The 12,399-nt window shown below is 48.3% G+C and overlaps 1 protein-coding gene across 2 annotated transcripts in view; it reads left to right on the top strand.

Annotated features, from left to right (window-relative positions):
* The first annotated feature begins 2,615 nt into the window (after positions 1–2,615).
* Positions 2,616–12,399, top strand: part of VSIG10L (V-set and immunoglobulin domain containing 10 like) — a 38,527-nt gene continuing 28,743 nt past the window's right edge. Inside the window, exon 1 of one of the 2 annotated variants that reach the window (XM_081199768.1) lies at positions 2,616–4,177. In XM_081199768.1, the coding sequence (XP_081055894.1) occupies positions 4,114–4,177 (64 nt within the window). In that variant the 5' untranslated portion in view covers positions 2,616–4,113. The remainder of the gene's footprint in view (positions 4,178–12,399) is intronic. The other variant, XM_081199769.1, reaches the window with a different exon arrangement.

Genomic DNA, 12,399 nt, shown 5'->3' with positions numbered 1-12,399 from the left:
TTATTTTTTTGGAGCGGGGTGGTGGGATTGCGTTCCCAATTGCTTACTTTGCTGTAAGTGGTCTGCCCTGGGCACGAAGTGGTATAGTTGTGCTTCCAGTGGCATGCGCTTTGCCAAAGTGGTGTCTGAATAGTTCTCCTGCACATCGTAGCTGGAGGCTAACTTTGCCCTGTTAAATTGCCATAGGATTCACGGGCATTTATATGGCTGGGCCCCAGCATCTGGTTACTTTTGGCCCTTAGCTGGGGGAGCTCATAGAGAATCCCTCTCCACTTGCATTCATAGAATCATCAAGTTAGAAGGGACCACGCAGGCCATCTAGTCCAACCCCCTGCAAAGCAGGGATCTTTCACCCATGGATCAAACCCACGGCTCTGGGATTCAGAGTCTCCTTCTCTGCCGACCGAGCTGTCCTAGTCTATCGACAAGGATACCTCTGGAATCAGAGGACGCTCTGTTAACTGCCTCCGTTGTTTGCCTCCAGCAATTCTGGCATCTGAAGAAGGAAGTTACAGCCTCTGCAAAGTTTTATGTTCTTCTAAAACGAGTCTCGAAGGTGCTACTCGACTTGGCTGTTAAATAATGATAACCTGAGACCAACATAGCTGTCCTAGTGCATTTGGTGTCTGGAAGCTGCTTCCACTTCTGCTGCTCTGAAGAAGGCCTGGTTCACGCTACCAGCCAAAGGGGTGGAAAAGCTGTTCTGGGAGCCTACTTTTTCAGATTGGAGGGAGGGAAGCGCATGGTTTTCCCATGGGGCGAGGCATGAATTCCCTGCACGAATGAAACAAGCATGTTGGAAAAGTCTAGGCTAGAACTGTTCCCACTGATAGCCTTATCCTTCATGAATTTGTCTAATTATTTTGTTAAGCCATCTAAGTTGGTAGCCATTATTGCCTCCTGCGGGAGTGAGCGCCGTAGTTTAACTACATAATTATTTTATTTCATAAAATTTATATGCAGCTTGATTCTAGGAAAAACCTCAAAACTATGTTCTGCGTAGCTATGTGGGTTGGCTCCCTCTCGAGTGGTCTTTTTTTCCTTGTTCTGCAAGCACCGCCAGGTCCCAGAATCCTGCCAGTCATTCTCCTTCTCACAGAGGATTTTTGGCAAGTCTTAAGAGGTAGCAAAACTCCGTCTTTCATGCTTGTTAATCTGCCTTGCACTGGAAGGAACACACTAGGGTGTGTCTTAGGAGAATTGCTCCTTGGTGGTGAATGACGGTCCTTTATTCTAATGAGCCAGTAGCCAGTCCTCCCTATGCTTGCCTCCCTTTCCAGCGATGAGTAGCAGGTTGGGGACAGAGTCTAAAGCAGGCAACTGCCAGTAGTTGCCAGGGGCTGAGACAGGTTGGGAGCAGCAGTGGCAGAGGCTGCACCAAGACCAATGCTACTAGTTGTAGGGGATCAAAGAGCCTCAATTTTTATAGTATTTAACATAAGCTGCTGTGGGATGAGTCCTGGATCAAAAGACAAGTTCAATTACAAAGAGAGATTTTGGTTCACCCGATAACCCCACGAAGCAGGTCACTGCCAGGACTACATAAACTCTTCTATTTATCATTATTATTTAATCCCATATAAATAATGCAAATTTGTAAGAGATGATAATTTGGCATGCTTCCAGTTTTGCATAGTTTGAATTTGCTAGGCATGGGGTAGAGGGGGGGCCAGGCAGGGAGGCCTGTGCCCTACTCCTGGAAAGTTCACCCAGTTGCCCCTTCTGTGGTTTCAGCAGGCATTGCCTGTGGGTTTTCCGGGGCATATTCACAGTCATATGGACTAGAAACTCTTCTTTTCCTAAAATGTTAGAGTAGATTCTATTGTTCGTTTTCATGTTGCCTTCTAAGCCACTGCCTCAAGGTGATTTACACACAAGAGGATCGAAAACAGTGAAAGACTCCAAAAACATAAATATACAAGTCCCATTGATACAGCTGGGAAAGCCCGTCCAAACAAAAATACAGTGGTGCCCCGCAAGACGAATGCCTCGCAAGACGGAAAACCCGCTAGACGAAAGGGTTTTCCGTTTTTGAGCTGCTTCGCAAGACGATTTTCCCTATGGGCTTGCTTTGCAAGACGAAAACATCTTGTGAGTGTTCCGATTTCCCCCCCGCTTTCCCCCCCTTTTTCTAAGCCGCTAAGCCGCTAATAGCCTTTTATCCACTAATCCGCTAAGCCTTTAATAGCCGCTAAACCGCTAATAGCGCTAATCCGCTAATAGGGTTGCTTTGCAAGACGAAAAAACCGCTAGACGAAGAGACTCGCGGAACGGATTAATTTCGTCTTGCGAGGCACCACTGTATTTAACTTCTTCCGGCAAGTGCAGATAGGGTGTGCCTGTCATCAGCTAGAATGCTATTCCACAGAACGGGCAGCTGTCCAAAAGACACTGCTCCAAGATTTTTGGGCCACAGTACCACATTTTCCATCAGCTATGCTCCTTCTCTCTCTCCCTCTCTCCCCCCCCCCCAAACCCAGCATTTTTCTCTTCCCAGTGCCTGATGAACAGCTCAGCCCTGGCTATTCTTGGATGCCTATCTTGAAGAACCAGTTTCTGCTTTTTAGGAACGAGAGCATCAAACAGAAGACCAGCCGTGTGTTTGCGTGTGCATGTGTGTACTTTTGGGGGTAGGAACAGGTTATGTCCCTCCCTAGTTTTAGTAACACTGTCTTAGCAGCTGCTCTGATAAATTTTGCAAGAAAATTTGGGCGTGGACAGTTTGATGCAAGAACTTTTCCTTTCATACTTGCCAGTGAACATCAGTTCCTACATGAACTCTGGACCCAAACAGCTTCTCTGCTTTGGAAGATAACCTGACCCTGGTGCCTCCAAGAATCAAATGGCGTCCCTGGCCTTCTGGGTTGGGTTCTGCCACAGTCAAAGCAGTTCTGTGTTGTTCCCTTCACTGCAGCCCAGTCTCCAAACTCCTCCTACCCCATTTTTTGGCCGAAGAGAGAAAACTTGCCTCAGGCCTGTTTTGCAGAACTGGGCCGCAGAGTTGTGTGTAACCCTGTTTAATATACATACTGGTCGCTAATAGCTGGGTGGAGCCTGATGTGAATAACTGGTTCTGCAGGCGATGCATGGCATCAGCGTAGGGGGTCCAAGCTTGTGTTTTGGAGGGAGGGCTCTTGGCTTGAAGCTACTACAGGTGTGCTTTGAAGCTGAAATCCTGGTCAAAGGAAATGATCAAATGGCAAAGGGAAAACTCAGTGGAGACGTGATGGCCATCTTCAAATACCTGGAGGGCTTTTTGCACAGAAGATGAAGCAGGAATTTGAGGGATGTAGATTTTGGTTAACATTTTAACGGTAAGAGCTGTTTGACGACAGAAGAGTCTGCCTTGCTCTTTCCTTTGCTGGAGGTCTTTAAGTAGACACTGGAAGGTCACCTTCAAGAGCTGTTGTAGTTGCACCTTACATTTCAGGCCCTGCATTCAACCTGGCTGCTGTGTCTCTGAACGAGTCCCTCTTCTGCCCTGTCTCCGTTCCCCTGAAGCTATTGCCCGACATGGATAATTCTCTTGCACGCCTGGGTCGGATGTGATGAGAGATAGTTCGATTGCCGTGCCTGCACATCCGAAAACAAGTGGTAACCTTTGCAGAAATGCTGAGAGCGGGCTCCTCTTGTATTCTCCCCCCCCCCCGGAGTTCGGGTTTTTTTGCATTGTGCAATGTGCCTTCGTTTTTAATTTGGCAAGAGCATTGCATGATTTGGAGAGCAGGGAGTTTGCTCCTTGGCAGAGACATTCCCCACATAACTCCCCCAGCCTGTGCCTGCTCCAAACCACTCCAAACCTCGCTTGCGAACCCCCTGGCAACTCGGCTGTGCAATTCTTTGGCACGCAGCGCTCCTCCCCACCTGCGACAGCTCAACAGGTTTCCCTGAATATCTGAGATGCTTTTGTCATCCCTCCCCTGAGGGCAGGGGAGGATCAGGTCTCTTCCTGGGCCTTGCCGCCTCCTTCCGCTCTACCTGGTGACACCTGCCTTCCGGCCAACGCCATAAGGCCCTCCCCTTGCCTCTGGCTCTCAGGGGGGAGAGAGAGTCTTTTGTAGATCGGAGTGTCCCACCTTGCGCCTCCGCCTTGCCCTGTTGAGCCAGCCTGGCATGGCTCCCTGGCATGGCACCTGTCTCTCTCCTTCCTTGACCGGCTGGCTTCTCTCGCTCCTGGGTGAGTCAGTTTGCTCCGGGGTTTATTTCCTGCTTCCAAGTTTGATCTTATCGATACCTGGGAGAATTTGAGCTGTATTAGGGAAGGGGCGAGGGAGCTGGCTGAATATCAAAAGGTGTAGTTCCTCCTTCCTCGCAGTCCATAAAAGAGAATGCTGACACGTTCCACTCACAGCGAGCCTCTGCTGTTGTTGCTCTTTTGAATGTTTGCAGGGAAAGGAAGCATTCTCCCAAGCCCGACTTCTGTTCTCTTGCGGCAGCACTGCAGGAGGAGAATTGGCTTGAAAGGCTTCCGTGCTGTGTGTCCATTAAACCTGCCCTGTGCACCTTTCGCTGGGTCCACCAAGCCAAATGTGGCCTTTCAGATTGTAGCCGAGGGCAAGCAGGGGCACACAGTTTCTCCCTTCGGCAAGCCACCCCACCGTACCACCTGCAGGCTGTGGCATCTTCCCTGCCCCCCAAGGCTGCATTTGTACCATACAGTGGTACCTCAGGTTAAGAACTTAATTCATTCTGGAGGTCCATTCTTAACCTGAAACTGTTCTTAACCTGAGGTACCACTTTAGCTAATGGGGCCTCCTGCTGCCGCCATGCCACCGCCACGCAATTTTTGTGCTCATACTGAAGCAAAGTTCTTAACCCGAGGTACTATTTCTGGGTTAGCGGAGTCTGTAACCTGAAGCATCTGTAACCCGAGGTACCACTGTACATTTAAAACATGACGATACCACTTTAAACAGTGGATTCTGCCACCCCCCCAAAGAAACATGGGAGCTGCAGTTTGTTTAGGGAGCTGGGAGTTGTCAAGTGACCCTCTGTCCCCCTCCTGGAGCTACAATTCCCAGAGTTCCCTCCGAAAAACGGAATTAATTGTTAAACCATTCTGGGAACTGTAGCTCTGAGAAGGAAATAAGCATCTCTCAGCACCCTGAACAAACTACAACTCCCAGAACTATTTTCAAAGTGGTGTTACAGTTCTTTAAATGTGTACTGTGAATGCAGCCTTAGTCTCCGTGTTGCCTTTGTGGTATTAGTCAAGGAAGGAGTTGGGGGCAGTGGTGTAGCGTGGGGGGTGTGGGGGGGGGCGGCCGCACCGGGCGCAACATCTGGGGGGGCACGCTTGCACTCGCAGCTCTCTGCCCCTACCTGGCTCACTCATTCTCTCTCTCACTGCAGTGCTGGCTGTGCGAATCCGATCCGAGCCGCTGGGTCGCTGCCCACTGTGGAGGGGGTGGGTGCCAGGCGTGCGGTGCGGAGAGAGAGCGAGGGACTATTTGGGGGAGGGACAGTGCAGCGGCCGCCCAGCGCAGCGCTGAGCGCGGGAGAGAACCACACCAGACCAGACCAGGCAGCAGCAAGAAGAAGCTGGCAGCGGCGGCAGGTTAGGGGGCGCAAATTACTTGCCTTGCCCCGGGTGCTGACAACCCACGCTATGCCACTGGTTGGGGGCAATGCTAGAATTAACTGATTTTTACTGTCCTTGGCTCTGGTTCTGCCTAGCCTCTACCCCCCCATCCCCCACCCCCTGCTTTCTGCCCTACCAGCAGCAATGGACATCAGCCCAAACTTGGACCTGATATTAGCCTCCCATCCCAACCTTCTTTTGCAGTCTCTGTTAAACAGCGAAAACCAGAGCCTTAGCATGTCCTGGTGGGCTGCATTGAACTTGATGGGCCATGCAGGCCTGCGGTAATGAAAAAAAAGACCTTGTCTGCCCCCTCCCTTCCCCCGCCCCTCGGTTGTAGTCCCTCCTATTACAGGCGATGCTTCTGGGCCTGTATTAACAGTTGCAATCAGAAAGGGAGATGGCTGCCCCCAAGCTCTCTTGCCAGCAGCCTTGAACACGCAGCCTAATAATAACCTGCCTTGAGGAAGAAACCGAGTTTAGGGAAAATGAAAAACCTTGCTGACTTTTCAGGATTCGTAATTGTATCTCTAATGTTTTCCCCTAATTAAGAAATGCCGGAGTTTAAAAGATTTCTGCTTGCAACTGTTTGCGCGACGGCCATCCGAACCCTTTAGCTGCCGTCTCAAATGGGGAGGCCTGCTTCGTACATTGCCAGGAAAGAGGAAACGTGTTGCCAAAAGACAGAGAGAACAAAGACTAAATAGGACACCGATTTGCATATGTGAATATGTTTGGAGATATGCCAATCAGCAAATAATTACTAGGATTTGAATCGAAATAGATCTTGCCATGGTGGGGGAGATTCTGTGAACAGATGACCTGTGCACTTACTGGGTCCAGGTGCTCAGTATTATTATTATTATTATTATTATTATTATTATTATTATTATTATTATTATTATTATTATTACCCCAACCACTCTGGGTGGCTTCCCATTAAAAAATACATAATAAAATGTCAAACATTAAAAAGTAGGTGGGCAACTTGTTTCTTCAGCTTCTTTTGCTTTTATAAACTGTTCTTGTAATGGGCGCTCCCTCAGAAAACAGAGGACTGTCCTTCAAATAGCGGGCTGCCCCCTGCGGTCACTCTGGTTTCAAATGCTATGCGAAACTGGGTGGACAAATAATTGTGCATATCACGTTTGCCTCCCATTCTTCCTCTTTGAGGGTTGCGCCAATTTTATCCTGCCAGCAACCAACTGATGGAGTTGGTGGCAGAGAGCAGGAGCGAATTGCCTCATGGCCCAGCCGGTGAACTTAATGGGAGGGCCTTTGATCCCAGGTCTCCCTAGTCCACCTCCAAGCTATTGCATCACACTTGGCCCTGGCTAAGACCCTGTTTGCACCAAAGAATCTTGGGAATTGTAGTCTGGGAAAGTTGGTGGGGGCTGTTAGAAGAGCCCTATTCTAAGAGTGGTGTAACAATCCCTCTTCTCAGGGAACTCTGGGAGTTTCAGCTCAGTGAGGTCTCATAACAAGTCTTAGCATCCTTAACAAACTACAGTTCCCAATATGCTTTTTGGTGGTATAATATGAGCTTTTTTTTGCAAGGCTGCTCATTGGAGTTACAGCACCTCTTCTTTCTTTCTTTCTTTCTTTTATTCTTTCTTTCTTTCTTTCTTTCTTTCTTTCTTTCTTTCTTTCTTTCTTTCTTTCTTTCTTTCTGCTGGCACTCACAACACTCATCAATATATGAGTACCGGCACCTCAGGGTTTTGTTTTGTTTAACCCAAAAAACCCCAACTAGGTATATTCCTGCTTCACATTTAAGCTGCAGATGTCACCAACAAATGCCATTGAGGAGTGTTCATCCATGTTTTTCCATTGGGCTCCAAACAATGCCAACACACACCCCCTATCTTTTTTTCTTCCTACCCTCTCACATCTCTAGGCCACAGTTATAGTGTATTTTTTGTGGGGGGTGGAAAGAAGCTTTAGAGTTGCTGGCAGAACTCGGATCATTTAGACCAGGTTTGGGGTGTCTGCTCTTGTTGAGAAAAGGTCACTGTGTTTGAAATTGGGCTGAAAAGGTCTCAGGCCTCTCCAGAAACCGCTTTGCGCTGCTTATGACTCCCTTGCTGAGAAAGACACACACCCGTTCTTGGCAAGCAAAAGCAAAGTTAACCTCTTTTGTCTCCGTTTAGTGGGATTTTATAGAATGCATTAAAAGAAAAGAAAAGTTACATTTGCCCCTTCCACAAGTCCCTCAATAAATTTGGGATAAGTTAACCTCTAATCATTTTTTAAAAAAAAACCCAAACAAAAAACCCCAAAATTCTTGATGTAATGTAGGGCCTCTATATTTTTGGCACTCCTTGCGTCTCTGATGGTTTCAGATATTTCTGCGTATCTTGTGAGTCATGTGCGAAACACCTCTTCTATTTTACTGCAAATATCTGGATAACCAGCCTTCTCGTGACTGTAACATCAAGTGCTTTTTCGGGGGGGGGGGGCGACGACGACGATGCATGCCCCTAAATATTTTGTGAATCTAAGTTTGGCCTCATTGAGCGGCAGTATTTCAATATGAGTAGGAAAATGAGAGTACCCCTAAACACTGGTAACATCCCAGGCTAACTTCAAAACGACCTTGACAGATTAGAAAACTGGGCCAAAACAAACAAGATGAATTTTAACAGGGAGAAATGTAAAGTATTGCACTTGGGCAAAAAAAATGAGAGGCACAAATACAAGATGGGTGACACCTGGCTTGAGAGCAGTACATGTGAAAAGGATCTAGGAGTCTTGGTTGACCACAAACTTGACATGAGCCAACAGTGTGACGCGGCAGCTAAAAAAGCCAATGCAATTCTGGGCCTCATCAATAGGAGTATAGCATCTAGATCAAGGGAAGTAATAGTGCCACTGTATTCTGCTCTGGTCAGACCTCACCTGGAGTACTGTGTCCAGTTCTGGGCACCACAATTCAAGAAGGACACTGACAAACTGGAACGTGTCCAGAGGAGGGCAACCAAAATGGTCAAAGGCCTGGAAACGATGCCTTATGAGGAACGGCTAAGGGAGCTGGGCATGTTTAGCCTGGAGAAGAGGAGGTTAAGGGGTGATATGATAGCCATGTTCAAATATATAAAAGGATGTCACATAGAGGAGGGAGAAAGGTTGTTTTCTGCTGCTCCAGAGAAGCGGACACGGAGCAATGGATCCAAACTACAAGAAAGAAGATTCCACCTAAACATTAGGAAGAACTTCCTGACAGTAAGAGCTGTTTGACAGTGGAATTTGCTGCCAAGGAGTGTGGTGGAGTCTCCTACTTTGGAGGTCTTTAAGCAGAGGCTTGACAACCATATGTCAGGAGTGCTCTGATGGTGTTTCCTGCTTGGCAGGGGGTTGTTCTCGATGGCCCTTGTGGTCTCTTCCAACTCTATGATTCTATGATTCTATGGTTCAGTTCAGTTCCATTTCTTTGCGTTTGCCTCATGAAGTTCTGTTTGGTTATTTGGGCCATATGGATAACATTCAGTGGAAATGTAGTCATACCTCAGGTTATAGACGCTTCAGGTTGCATTTTTTTGGGTTGTGGACCACCGAAACCTGGAAGTACCGGAACGGGTTACTTCCTGTCACTCATGCGCAGAAGTGCTAAATCACGCTTTGCTCATGCGCAAAGTGCCGAATCGCAATCCGCGCGTGTGCAGACGCGGGTTGCGAATGCTGCGGGTTGCTAACGTGCATCCTGCACAGATCACATTCGCAACCCAAGTGTCCACTGTACTTTCAAAATGACAACAGCACACCTTCCTTGACGTTCCTGCAAAGTGATCTGAGGGAATGCTAGGGCAGAAGGCCTTTCAGAGTAGAAAACTTCCTCCCTTGAGATGCTGCTGGAACACAACTCTTCTCATTCCCTCAGGATTGGCCATACAGTGGTACCTCAGGTCACATACGCTTCAGGTTACATACGCTTCAGGTTACAGACTCCGCTAACCCAGAAATAGTACCTCGGGTTAAGAACTTTGCTTCAGGATGAGAATAGAAATCATGCTCCGGCGGCATGGCGGCAGCAGGAGGCCCCATTAGCTAACGTGGTGCTTCAGGTTAAGAACAGTTTCAGGTTAGGAACGGACCTCTGGAACGAATTAAGTACTTAACCTGAGGTACCACTGTACTCCGTGGGGCTGTTAGGGGTTCGAAAGCACTGGAGGACCACAGAGTGTTGCAGAATGCAGGTTCCTTAGCCCTGCGGTAGGCCATGACTCGTACTTTCCTGGGCAACATTTGCAGGAGTATGTCAAGGTTGCTTCCATCCCCCCCCCCCCATGTGAGCGTTATTAATCTGTAATCATGCTGAAAGTGCGAGGCTGGGTGTGCTGAGCCTGCCCTGTTCCCACTTAACCTTGCTGCTTTCGGTGGCGAGGTTGGAGAGGGCTTGTAAGCACGCTCGCTAGATCACACTTACGAGCCCCCTTCAGACCTTCCCATTCTGTGCTGTGAAGCCGGGTTCGCGGCCCTGAGCCTCCGGCACAATTGCCGATGAATAATGCCCCATTGCAACCCAAAGAACGTCTTTGTGATCCACCTTTTGTTGTCCTTGGGGATAAGACAGCAAAGCCGTCTTTAGAGAAAAGCGGCAAAGGATGCAATCCCCCTTCTTTGGGAGTAAGTCGCATTGTGGACCCATCGATATATTATGTCCGAATAATGCGGAGGATCAAGCTGCAAGAGGGGTGAGCTTGAGAATGTGTCTTGCTCACTCAGGATCTACCTCAGCCGTGAAGTGACCTCGAACCAGCGGCTGGTCTCGGTCTTTGCCTCTCAGCGACCTTGTCTGTTGTGTGGGGCATAATTGTATTGACCAACCCTATGGGAGCTAAGATTACTGAGCTAATGCAAGCGAAGGGCCTTGAAAAGTCTATTCCTGTTCAGTGTTCCGGATAGCCTGCCATGCCTTTTTCATAATACAGTGGTACCTCAGATTAAGTACTTAATTCGTTCCAGAGGTCTGTTCTTAACCTGAAACTGTTCTTAACCTGAAGCACCACTTCAGCTAATGGGGCGTCCCGCTGCCACCGTGCCGCCGGAGCATGATTTCTGTTCTCATCCTGAAGCAAAGTTCTTAACCCGAGGTACTATTTTTGGGTTAGCGCAGTCTGTAACCTGAAGCGTATGTAACCCGAGGTACCACTGTACTCCATGTCTCCCCTACCCAGCAAAGAACACCACCCCCCAAAAAACCTCGGATATTCAGCATTCCATGGCCTCCTATATTTCTCCAATGAAAATAGGCACGTCCTAAGGAAAACCAGGACATTCTGGGATCAATTCAGAAATCAGGACGGCTTCTGTGAATCCGGGACTGTCCCTGGAAAAGAGGGACACTGGGAGGAGCTGCTCCGTTCTCACTGGACTGCTTTGGCGGTTTTCGTGGCACTGTTATTTTGAACCCCCTTAGGTGCCCTGCCCCATAGATTCCCCTCCCAGACTTTTGCAAACCTTGGGCTTCCTCCAAGCATACTCATGCCTCCCTCTCATTTGGTGCCAGTCCTGTTTTGGCCACATGGCCGTCATAATGACCACAACGCCGAAACAAACTTGCTTCTGGGCTCAATTCAGATTGTTTTGACCTATAAAGTCTTGTGTGGTTCAGGACTGCAAGGCCTCAAGGACTGACTGTCCTCATACGAACTGACCCAGACCCTGCTATCATCATCTAAGTCCCTTCTTCGTGTACCCCCTCCATGGGAGCTTCGGAGGGCAGCAACACAAGGAAGGCCTTTTCAATGGTAGCCCCACACTTGTTGAATACTCTCCCCAGGAGGCATACTTGGTACCAACTTTCTTTTCCTCTACCTAGGCTCTGGCCCTAATATCTTTATATTTGTGTTTTTCAGTTTTTGTTGTCAGTTGGCTTTAATGGAAGTTGCTTTGTAAGTCACTGAGAAAAGCAACTAACAAATATAATCTTTGTCACACGCACCCTTTTTTGTGATGGCACCATAGCCTCTTTTTGCTGTTCATGGAAGCCATTTTCTGCTGGCACTCACATCCCTTTTTATCAAAGCACACACACACCATAGCTGTAAATGTTTCCCTTTTTTAAAGGGAAATTCCCTTATTCCGAATAGGATTCCTCACAAGAAAAGGGAAAAGTTGACAGCTATCACACACACACACACACACACACACACACACACACACACACACACACAGTAACACACACTCAGCACTGGTATTAATAAGTTGGCACTGGACTTCCCTATTCATAGGTACACCAGCCTTCTCTGATTCAGTGCCCTCCAGATGTTTCTGGCAGCTGTGCTTTCTAGGCTGATGGGAATCCTAGAATCCTAGAGTTTGGAGGGGACCCTAAGGTCATCTAGTCGAACCCCCTGCAATGCAGGAATCTCAGCCAGAGCATCCATGACAGATGACCATCCAACCTCTGCTTAAAAACCTTCCGAGTCTGCCACCTTCTGAGGGACACCTTCCCACTGTCAAACGGCTCTTACTGCCACAAAGTTCTTCCTGATGTTTAGCCAGAATCTCCTTTCATGTAAACTGCAGCCACCGGTTCGAGTCCCACCCTCCGGAGCTGGAGAAAACAAGTTTGCTCCGTCCTCCTTGTGACAGCCCTTTAGATATTTGAAGACTGTCATATCTCCACTGCCAAAGCCTAGCCTTTAAAAACAGCGGTAACAGAGGTCACCAATGTGGCGTTCTCTAGATATTATGGCCTGCGACTCCCATCCTCTGTGACTCTTGGCCATGTTGGCTGGGAATGATGAGAACTGTCGTTCAAAACCCCTGGAGGGCTATCCCTGGGTTATGAAATACAAGCACGGGGTCAAATACCC

Source organism: Podarcis bocagei (assembly GCF_964188305.1).
Source record: "Podarcis bocagei genome assembly, chromosome: 7".
In the NCBI taxonomy this organism is placed as follows: Eukaryota; Metazoa; Chordata; class Lepidosauria; order Squamata; family Lacertidae; genus Podarcis; species Podarcis bocagei.
This window is presented reverse-complemented; position numbering and strand designations above follow the sequence as displayed.